We start from the raw sequence: 12,025 nt of genomic DNA on the forward strand, positions 1-12,025 counted from the left end.
GAAAGAATCTTGAAAAGATTTTATATGGACAAGTCACATCCATTAAGTACACCAATGATCGTAAGATCTTTGGATGTGAAAAAGGATCAATTCCGTCCTAAAGAAGAAAATGAAGATATCCTTGGTCCTGAAGTACCATATCTTAGTGCCATTGGAGCGCTAATGTATCTTGCTAATAATACGCGACCTGACATATCATTCGCGGTGAATTTACTAGCAAGGTATAGTTCCTCTCCAACCAGAAGACATTGGAGTGGAATCAAACAAATTTTTCGATATCTTCATGGAACAGTTGATATGGGATTGTTTTATCCCTATGGATCCAAGTCACAACTAGTTGGCTATGCAGATGCCGGATACTTGTCTGATCCACATAAAGGGAGATCTCAAACAGGATACCTGTTCACATATGGTGGTACAGCTATATCTTGGAGGTCCACGAAACAGACGATTGCTGCAACATCCTCTAATCATGCTGAAATACTGGCGATTCATGAAGCTAGTCGCGAGTGTTTTTGGCTGAGGAGTCTGATTCAATATATTCTATCATCATGTGGACTGATTGATCATAAGATAACTCCAACTGTCCTGTTTGAAGATAATGCAGCATGCATTGCTCAACTTAAGGGTGGATACATCAAAGGTGATAGAACAAAGCATATTTCTCCCAAATTCTTCTTCACTCATGACCTTCAAAATCAAGGGACAATTGATGTCCAACAGATCCGTTCAAGTGACAATTTGGCAGATTTATTTACAAAGTCACTCCCAAAATCCTCCTTTGAAAGATTGGTACATAAAATTGGGATGCGCCGATTTCGAGACATTAAATGATGTCGGCAAGAGGGGGAGACTGTACTCTTTTTCCCTTGGTCAAGTTTTTTTTTTCCCATTGGGTTTTTCTTGACAAGGTTTTTAATGAGGCAGTCCCCATCACAAAGGATATTGTACTCTTTTTCCTTCACTAAGGTTTTTCCCACAGGGTTTTCCTTTAGTAAGGTTTTAATGAGGCATATTCCTAAATGAGCATCCAAGGGGGAGTGTTGAGATAAGATTTGTTACGTGGATGCCCATTTATGAAGGGCGGTGTAGTATTCTCAAGGAAGAATGCTTTTAATAAACATTTGAAAATCTATCCTATGTACATCTATAAATAGAGGTTCAAGCCTTTGAAAGTTACATAACAACAGAACAAAATACCATTCTCCCTTTCTTACAAATAAATCAATCCTCTTTTATGCTGCAATCAAATACTCTTCTCCTTATATTTCTACTACAATTCTTTCTCTTCTTTTATTTTATAAGTATTTTAAATTCTATTTTCTATTACTCTTTACATATAATATTAATAGCAATATTAACCATCTTTATTATATTGAGATTGTAACAATAAACAAATGCGATTCTCTCTCTCTTTATTTTTAATACTTCTTTCTATCTTTGTATATATATACACATTACAATATATAATATTATTATATATATATAGATTATTATTGAGCTAATTATTTTAATACTAGAGTATTCTATTTATACATCTTTATATATATATATATATATCTTTTATTTTATAACAGAAATGCCGTTTAAAGAAGCCTTAGTTTAGTTTTGTTCGACTTGGATGCGTTTGCGAACTTTTCGATAGACGCGTTTAGATTAAAATTTAATCCTAATACACTTTAATCGTAAAATAATTTTATACGTATATTTAATTATATATATTATATTATTATAAGTATTTATTATTTTTATTAACTATATAAATAAATATTTAAAAAAATTGTAAAATATTTTATATTATTAATACACTAAAATTAGACTCTTTAAATTATTACTTTTAAAATAATATGAACTATCTAATAATTAATAAATAAAGTCACTCATAATGTTAACCCAATCAAATAATAATACTGAGAGTCCAAATAATTTAATCTAATATGACTAAAATTTTAGACAGATTTTAATTACTCACTATCAAAACCTATTTGCAATATATAAACCAAACATTAAATAATAAAAAATATTAGATGATCATCTTTCTTATATTCTCCCACATTTGAGCCGATACTAGTCAAATTTCTCCTTTTTTTTTTTTTTAACTAAAATTATTAGTTTCTTAATGTTTCTCTTAAAATAAATTAAAAAACATGAATTTTGACCATCTTTGCCTTTAATTATGACACCCCGGATGACCTAAGGAGACAAGCTCAATGATGAAAACAAAAAAATTCAAAGTTTCTCACTTTCAGTTGCACTATGAGTTCTTCGTACAAAGTGCAGCAATACTCTTTTAAATTTTACAAAAGCATATTTGGCAGAATAAAATAATAAATGCCCATGAATCACGATGTCCTAATAAAGGAGTTATCTAATTCTCAAATACTTAAACACAACTAAAATGGTGGTTCTGGTTAGGCTCAATAAATGCATGTTTGTTTGTTTGTGAGAGAACCATGGACACCATAATTTCCTTTGAACTGATCTCTTAATGCTGCCGAACGCTTATACGTTCCAAATAAAATAAGGAGTGCAAAGTTTTTTGAATTTTAAAATATAAATTTTAAATTCTAAATCTAAGTTATTAATATAAAATAGGAAATCTTTTAAGTATACTGGTACACCGGTATTTCAGTAAATTTAAATCGTTGATCTTAATTATATATATTATATATATTTTTAATAATTAAAATTAATGATTAAAAATTATTGAAACACCGATATACTAGTACATTTGAAAGTTTTTTTATAAAATATAATAAATAAAAAATAAAATTTGTTTAATTAATAAAGAATAAAGCACTCTTCACTTACCGAGCTTTTAAGTATGAGCCTTAATGCTGCTGCTGCTGGAATTATACGTGTGGTCTTTCTTATTTCCGTGTGTTGTAAATTTTATAACCTGTTAATAATACTCTGCGTCTTTGTTCCTCTGTATTGAAAAAAAATGTAGCTTGAAATAAATAAAATTAATTTACCACATTTTTTATCCTCAAAATTTTCACACTATATTATAGGCAGATGAATAAATCTTTTCAGTAGTATAAAATCATGGAGTACCTGAACTAACGAAACAGTGGTTCAGAAATGTTATATGCGAAAGGAGAGGATAAAAGCCTTTAGTAAATGCTAGTGCTATAGCTTCACCTAGTAGAGTAGTAGTGTTTTGTTTTGTTTCTTCTTTTTCTACACCTCTACATGTGTTATTGCATGAGGAAACAAAAGACTTCACGAGTTGTCCAAACTAAACCACATGGTAGGGGCAAAATTTTCTTCAAAATTGATCTACTAACAGTCACTAGGTGGTATGACCTAAAACTTCCACAACTTATAATTTTGCCAACTCTTTCTAGGAGGAAAAACTTATAGTAGTTTCAGTGCTAGTTCTCATTGAAGCTTCAACACGTGCTACTCTAGATATGCATATTTCAGAAGGGGCTACTCACATGGTGATTCCCTAATAATATATAAAGATAAAATAGAAAAAAAAATTGACTGACATTACAGAACAAAAAATATACTTTTTATTTTGCAAATATATTTAGTTTAGGGTACATATTCATGATGCTTGATTAAAGATATTCTAGGTTAGGGTGTAACTTATTAGATCCATGGCATGCTTCACTGATGCTCTAAGTAGGGAAAAATGAAAATTTATTTATATCTGCTGATCCAGTCCAACTTCTTCAGAGACACTTTCAACAGAATATGCATGGAAAAAAAAAAAAAAGAAAAAGGGGGGGGGGGGGGGGAGATTAAAAAAGGGACTGGATTACATATACATTCTAAAAAGCATTAGTCATAGAGAACGAACATATCGTCTCATAACTATCATGGCGTTGTTGTATCAAATGCTAGAGTCAGCAAGCACTTGTTTCCTCCCATCGCCATCAATTTTTCTTCTGATAGAATCTTGCATCACTACCATGTAAAATTGCTAATCCGTCTCCAGGTGACAGATTCTTAACTATGTCAACTTCGATTTTAAAACGACGACCATCCCTATGTCTTTCCATGGCTCAAAATGTCGGAGCAAAAGATCACCTATTTGCCTGAATAAGAGATAACGGCGGGATTGTCAATGATAGAGAGTTAAGCCGGTAAAAAAAAAAAAAATTAAGGTTTAGCATGATAACTTTCTTAATAACGAGTAGAGCTTCAAACCCCTTTAATCCAACTATAGGGTGGGATATAACTGATATATAGTAACAAAATAAAACCAAGCAGGATATCTGTTAATGTATCCAAGAACTGAAAGAATAATGTTCTATTGTAGTTATGAAAAATGGACAACAACATCAACAGCAAAAGTTTGTGCTCTGAGCAGCATCTTGGAACCCCAAGTAAAGAGGATGCTAACACACATATATATGAATTTAATTTTGATGTATCATCAATGTAAAATAGTTTTATATGTACATCTAATTACACAATGGGACGTCAGCTAAAATAACTGCGTTTTACATTGGTCAGGCGAATGATCATCTAAAAGAACGAATGTAATTGGACGACTGTATAAAATATTTTACGCTGTCAATACATTACTAAACTTTCTCTTATAGTTGGATTATTTTATTTACCTTCAAATGAGACCAACTACGATCACATTCTTCCAAATCTTATATCTATCTAGATGTTTTATACTAAAATATTATTCAAGTTATGCTTATTTTAGGATTCAATTAGATTTTTCTCTACAATTTCAATTAATATATCTGACATGTAAAGCGGTATCTGTGGCAAAGCATTCTAATAGTTTTACCTTGTCATTAATCCTAAGCCATGTTTCATTTTTAGCATAAGGCGGAGCATTCTTCAAGAGTGGCACACTGTCAGGGCCATACTCATCATCACTGTCGTAGGATTGATGTGGCCCAAGACCTTTGAGAATCATTGACATTAGCAAAGAGAGACCCTGCTAGTAAAGGGCACAGAAGCCATCCATCAACCAAAATTCACCGATTCAAAATAGAACACTACTTCACCATCAGCTTTTTTTCTCTCTCTCTCTTTTTTTTTAAACAAAAGGTTAGTACTTAGCAGCAGAAAAATGTGCCCAAGAACAACAAAAAACTGAAAAAAGTATCCATCAGCTGATCATGTACCATTGAAAGATCTTAAAAAACGGAAAAAAAGAAGATACATACAGATCCATTTAAAAATAAAATAGGTATCCAGGTTTTGCTGTCAGGAAGAAATAACCCAACAAGCAAGTTGAATTCATGTTTCTAAGAAAGAATAAAGCACTTTTTCAAACATTTATAAATAGGCAACATCGGTAAATGCATCTTAAATTGTTGTCGTTGCACGCGCACGCACATACATGGAGGGAAATTTACCTGCAGAGCAACAAGTGACAGACCAACCCATTTGCACATCTCAAAGTTTGATTTTACGAACTTCTGGAACTGATCAAAGTTGCCTGTGGGGTCGATTGGAAAGTCCTGATTCCAATTGCCAAGTTAAAATGGTTCAGACCATAACTTAACCCATTGAATGTGTTACTTCGAGAAAGAACTACATGTGTATTGAATTAACAAAAACATTACTATGGGTGTGTTTCCATGCATACATACCTTCTCCCAGTCTGAGTGTAAAAACACATCAACTGCTAATGAAGCTTCCAGCATTATAAGGATAACCATGAACACCATATACTGTAAGCAGTCAAGGTCAACAGTGCTTTAATGACATAATGATATCATAATATGAAATACTTCTAAAATTAAAAACAATATTACTAGCTTACTGCTGTCTAGGGCTGTTTGAAAGGTCAATTCAATGAGGGAGAGAAAGAAATCTTTTAGTGCGCTTTCACTTTCAATGTTTTTTGTTTTCTAAATATTGGGAAGAAAAAAGTGAGAACAGTGATAATAATAAAATCTTGTCTTTTATTTTCATGTCCTGTATTCACCTTTTTCCTTTATAAAATTCTGAAAATAGAAAACATTTTTAACTTTAGGATAAGTACCTTTTATAGATCATGAATGATCATCCATACAATAAATAAATAAGACTCTTTTCAATAGAAAACATGAACTAGATTTGGGAATTCAAGTACCTTAAAATTTTCTTAGTTCTGCCCATAGTTACATGAATTCACTAATTAGGTAGCGTACCGGGTACCAATTCGTCTACATATTGGAACGTCATATGTATATTTTCCACATAAAATATTTTACATATGGCGTTCCGCATGCTGCGTACCCGTTCCCGTACCAAAACATATTGCGTTCCATGTAACTATGGTTCTGCCTTGTCTTCTATAACCTCATGCTGTGTCTGATGCAAACATGAATATGCACTCATCATGAACTGAAATTATTAACAATAGTCAAGAAAAGGATACCATATACAAGCAACAGCCATTGGCAGTTTCAGCAGCAACATGACCAGTACAGGTGATCATACAGAACACAACTCCAAGGAAAAGAAATGTGTAAATGAACCTGATTGTGTTGGGAAAAAAAAAAAGCAATTTGATCACCAACAAACAATCAACACCAAACAATAAAACAAAACAAAATAAAACAATCAACATAAAAAAACTCCCTGTGTTCAGACAAGGAATCAAATAATGCAAATTTTAGGTTCCAAAATGCAGCATCCCCGCTCAAAAAATCCTGCTTGCATGTAAAACTATCACCAAATCCCTTAATTTCCAAAACTACTAGGAATTCAACAGCCTTCTCTCCCATGAAAAACAAAAATCCCCAATAATAAGCAATTCCCTTACCCTATTTAATTCCTTGATTTCCAAAAATTTCATGTTCCATCCAACAAATCAATAACAAAAGTAATTAGCATCCACTAACAGCACATTAACAAAAGTAATTAGCCTTCCCAACAATTTTATCTTCAATGGACAATCAAAATCTAAATTCAAAGGGAATTTTATAATTTACCAGGGAGGTGGATATTTAGAATCCGAACCAAATGGAAGCTCACCCATCTCCCTCTGCCAAATCCTGATCATCCACGCAGAATAGAGAATCATGGCTATTCCAGCCATTCCAATAAACGAGTTGACCATCTTCAATATCGATTGAATGCAGCTCCTCAAAACCCTCACCATTTTCCTTTTTTTTTTTCTTTTCAAAATCACAAAAATAAACCTGGAGAATAATGAAATAAATCAAACAATTGAACCCCCTGGACAGAGTAAATTAACAAATGCAAAAAACTTTTTCGATAAAATGCAAGGAACCCTAGAATTTCTAGGGCTCTAGCACGTATAGATTTCCTAATGGAACAGCCAGGTTGGTTTCTTTTCTTTCTTTCCTTCTTTCTTCTATTTTTCTTTTTCTGTTTTTGTTTCAGCTGATGGATTTTCCTTCGCTGATTTTTCGATTATTTTTGTGGCCTTGAATTTTTTTATGACGTCATAATTACTTTATTTTATATTTTCATTAAATGTGGAGGCATGCAGGTTGCTGTGGTGTAGTGGTTATCACGTTAGTCTTACACACTAAAGGTCTCCAGTTCGATCCTGGGCAGCAACAGTTACTGTGTTTTTTGTCTCAAATTCTTGACAAGTGTAGCAGCTTTTATGCCAAGTGTAACTTACAATAACCCAATATGTAAACAAAAGAAAAATTACAAACGTTGTTTTTTGAATTCAAACCATTCACTCACACACTCTCTTAGCCAGTAGAGGTAGAGCAGCACCATTGGCTTCACTGGTAAGATCTTGAATGGAAAGCAAATGCTCTTGAATCTTCCTGATAATATCTCCATCTTCAATACTCTCCGGCGGAGGAAAAATTGGAAGCCATCGCAGAGAACGTCGCAGCTGCTGGATCCACGACCGATAGAAATACATTGGAAAGAGGGGAGAGGAAAAAAATGGAAGAAAAAAAAGTAGAGAGGGAGACACGAAACAGAGAACGTGGGGGAGGAGGGAGCTCCTCCGCTGCCACACACCGCCACAACCGCCTGCTATTCGCCGTGGTCACCGCCGGAGAGAAAACCCTAAAGAGTTAAGTATTTCATCTTCACACCCAGTGGATTTTAGAATTTACGTATCACATTTATGCTTTCGATTTTTATTTTTGAAGCTCGGGGAATGCTTTTTCTCCGTGCCATCTCCTCTGTCGTCTTCATCTGGGTTCTCTATGTTGGAAAAGGTTACTATTCTCTAGTCCTGTCTCTTGATTATAGTGTTGGATTGTGATTACAGTTGTTTTTCATGTCTCTAATTTATTAATAGTCTACTTTATTTTGGCAGAATTATTCGAGATAATTCAAAACCATCAATAATGTATTCACCGTGTTTATGCAATAGTGGCTCTATCTATATACGTTCTCCATGTTTTTTAAATTTTCCATTTTTTCTTTGTTGCCTGATGTGGTGTTGCTTTCTATGAGTTGACCACTTTTTAGATCAACTTCTAATGCAAACTCTTAATGCTATAATTGTTGTGGTATTTAGATGATAAGGTTGACAAAATAACCATTTTAGTTGTTTTAAAAGTAAGCTAAAAATTATATTTAAGCATGTCTTCTTGACGAGGAAAACCAAAATGTTGACTCAGGTAGCATTTGCAAGAAGGGCACTCACTGAAAGATCCAAATTTGAGGATGGCCCCTACGGTGCATAAAGATGTAATTGGTGGATGGAATGCTCTTAGTAGCGGACGATTTATTTCATAAAACTCCATACATTCATGCTGCATGGCATCTTGCAGCCGCAATTAGTGTCAGTACCTGCAACAAGCTCCTTGAGTAGGTGTTCCTCCACTTGGTTCGATTCTTAGTTTCTATTTAAACTGTATTGTTGGGATAAATAAATAAATATGCATTGCAGCTATTTTGTTTGTGCTTAGTAGAATTATCTCATATGCTAGCTGATCTTCCTTTCAAGCATTTTATATTTAAGGCTTCAATTCAATTTTCATGTTGTTTTGCTAATAGTTAAAATAAAGATTACTCTGTACAATTAACACTTAGGATCACAGATAAAATGCTTTATGGTTTTTTAAATAAAATACTCTAAATTATCCAACACAACTATTTTTTATCCCTCATTTTATTGAAGTGTCTTAGATAAATTTTTTTTTGCTTATCTTGCTTCATTATGGAAGTGTTTATTTATTGTACTCTTGGTCTTTTAAAACAGTTTTATGCTCTTTGGAAGTGTTTTGAGTTTTATTGCTTGATTGTGCTAAGTACTACTACTACTATTCTGAAGTTGAATCATTTCAAATTAAACTGAATTTAGTCCCGACGACATGAACTACCAAATGGTAACTTGGAAGTTTAGGTATTTAGATATACTAATATGTACATTATGCTTGCAGTCAAGATTCATGTAACATATGTTATTGGACTTATAAAAGCAATAAAAGGTTGAGGACAATTTTTTGACTTTTGTTTTCCATGATGAAGGGATGGCTACAAATAAATCCATATATGTAGTATGTACAGACCAAAAGCACTAGATTATTTTCATCCCTTCATTTTCAATCAATTTCATTTAAACAACAAGCCATGCAGCGTCTGTTGAATCATGTTGAATGTGAAGGCCATTGCTTTATTGAATAAATAGATTCTCCATTTTGATGTCATCTTAAGTTCTCGTATTCTCTTTGCTAATAGCTACAATATTCATAGAAGGAGCTGCTCGATGATATGCCTTTTTTACTACCCGAAGTTATGTCTTATTCTTTTATAATTGTTAGTTGATGGTAGTTTCTCTTATTATCCTACATTGGCTTCTATCTTTTATAATTTTATGCTTTGGAGTGTAATGTGTGTAGTATAATTTTCTGTTTATTTGAGAAATTTTCTATGTAAAGTATTTTATAAGTGAATGATAGCTAATATGAACTTGCATAATGCATTGGCTTGGACATGGTAACACTTACAAAACTACAAGGAGAAATAGTAGCTATATCATGTATTACTTGCTCTCTTTTACGTAATAATTTCCCTATGAGCTGTGGGGTGAGAATTTGGTGATGAAGAGAGATGTATGATGAGTGCGGTTATTTGTTGTGTTTGGGTTATTGTTTTGTGTTATTACTTGCATTGTCGAAGAGGATAATCATATGTCAGTTTTATATAGGGTCGAGCTCTTTACTAACAATTTAAAAAAAATAAATATAATAAAAGGAAATTAATTATTCAATCTGTGTAACATGCAAAAAAACTTTACTATTCATATATAAAATCCTTTGCTATAGATTAAGGAACCAAAAGATAAAATAGATTTGCAAAACAGCCTGCGGGAAGCGCGGGAAACACCCTAGTATATCAAACAGTAGTAAAGACACTGAAATTTCAATCAGCCTTTGTCTCGGTTCGTGTCAACTGAAATGCCTTTGTCTGCATTAACACATTAATGGTTTGCTATAGTGGCATGTAAATTTACAAGGTTTAAAAAGTAAACTTATTTATATAGGGTCATACCAATTTGATTAAGTTCTATTAAAAACTTAATTTCAAAATATCCTTTTTTTTTCTTGTTCAGTCTACTTGAATTTGAATTTGAAGGTGGTGGTTTTGAAGAAATGAAGGGAAAATGAGGAGCAAGCTGCTGTCTCTTATTACAGTTCTTTGGAGACTTGTTTTTGCATTGGAACACACAGTTATACTACATTTAAGGATATCTTAGGTAAGGTAAATTTATAATCAGTAATATGTGTAAACATTTTGCATTTATAGAGGCCATGGCTAGCCTCTATTGGTTTTTTGGCATTCGGAAGTGATAAATCTCAGCATTTATTTTAGGATGAAAATGAAAATTGACAATGCTAATCTTATCTTAGTCAGGAAGATAGTTTCAAGCTTTATATTTTTTCCTTTGGTCTGTCTTTTCGATGTACTGTAAATTTTATACTTGCAATTAATTATAAAATATGTATATTACAATCTGTCTCTATTATTTGGTATTTTAAAGTTGAGTTATAGTATAAGTTTCAGGTCTGCAAGGACTCAAAATTGTTTTCCTTGAATTGAGAATCCCAAGATTTATACCCACTATAGTCTCACATCGGGTAGATATAAGAAAAGGAGAATCCTTAAATGCCTCTGACTGTGGTTTTGTGTTCGCCGAGCTGTGTAACGGCAGCTTGTAACCCATGTGGGGGCATTTAAGGTGATGGAACAAGTGCTTCTGGCCTGCTAGGTTGGGTTTGCAAGGGCAAATTGTTGGTCTGCCCACTCCAAGTTGAGAGTTGGGCCCGGTAGTCTGGGCGAAGGCCCAAGGCTCCTCGGCTCCTAGAATGGAGGGCAATGCGTGAGGCTGGTTTAACAGAGCAGCGACCACCTCCTGCTCCCAACAGTGGAGGGATCACAGGCCGATGCTCCTCTGGCCCAATATGGCCTGGTGGGCCTAGCGATCTTGGACCATCATTTTTACATTTTCATGCTACAACGTTATGACCCAAAAAAAAAATAAAAAATGCTACACTCTTTTACTTGGTTTTAGATTTGTTAGACATAATCTTTATTCCTCCCCAAAAAATAAAAAACACAATCTTTATTCTTTATACCTTGCTCTCACTCTACTTCATGCTGATTACTCATAAAAACACATTTATTTATAATTACTTACATAAGCATAACGTACATTATTTAATAATACACCTTGCCATCCCACTCACTTATTGAAGAAAGCATCTTATTATATTATGTTAAACCAAACTTTTTACTCAACTCGTCACGAAGACTAATTGTTCTTGGAGCACAGCGGTAACAGAATGGAGGGCAATGACTGCTGATGAACTTGAGTGCAATGAGAGAAAATTGAAGCTGAAATTTTTTTCTTGTATATTTATTATTGCTTTAATTACATTGGGGAGTCATATATGTATATATTGCTTTAGTAGTTAGTTCACTGATTGAAACCCTAGCAGAGAAAGAGTACGTACTCCGTACTCAGAGAGAATGAGAGAAGGAGAGAGCGGGAACGAGTGTTTGAGGGCGAAACACAGTGAGCATGGCGGCCATGCCGTCGGAAGAGATAAGGGGGAGAGTGTGGGTGGGGGTGCATCCGGTGTCAAGGAGGGTTTTTCACGAGGGGGTT

At 33.6% G+C, this 12,025-nt stretch overlaps 1 protein-coding gene, 1 long non-coding RNA gene and 1 other non-coding gene across 3 annotated transcripts; 2 read left to right on the plus strand and 1 right to left on the minus strand.

Moving 5' to 3' along the window:
- Positions 1–3,634: 3,634 nt before the first annotated feature.
- LOC112737649 (tetraspanin-19) lies at positions 3,635–7,363 on the minus strand. The gene is made up of 6 exons (XM_025787635.3): positions 6,903–7,363; positions 6,347–6,446; positions 5,574–5,654; positions 5,337–5,441; positions 4,760–4,912; positions 3,635–4,049 (listed from the first exon to the last, which is right to left on the minus strand). The coding sequence occupies exons 1-6, from the start codon at positions 7,070–7,072 to the stop codon at positions 4,038–4,040; spliced, it is 621 nt and encodes a 206-aa protein (XP_025643420.1). The 5' UTR covers positions 7,073–7,363; the 3' UTR covers positions 3,635–4,037.
- Positions 7,364–7,426: 63 nt separating this feature from the next.
- On the plus strand, positions 7,427–7,499 carry TRNAV-UAC (transfer RNA valine (anticodon UAC)). The gene has a single exon. It is a non-coding gene; the product is annotated as a tRNA-Val (tRNA).
- A 76-nt stretch (positions 7,500–7,575) lies between these two features.
- Positions 7,576–10,871, plus strand: LOC112737650 (uncharacterized). Its single transcript, XR_011869450.1, has 3 exons — positions 7,576–8,123; positions 8,532–8,721; positions 10,469–10,871. It is a non-coding gene; the product is annotated as an uncharacterized lncRNA (long non-coding RNA).
- Positions 10,872–12,025: the final 1,154 nt, after the last annotated feature.

This window comes from Arachis hypogaea, chromosome 13, assembly GCF_003086295.3.
Source record: "Arachis hypogaea cultivar Tifrunner chromosome 13, arahy.Tifrunner.gnm2.J5K5, whole genome shotgun sequence".
Lineage (NCBI taxonomy): Eukaryota > Viridiplantae > Streptophyta > Magnoliopsida > Fabales > Fabaceae > Arachis > Arachis hypogaea.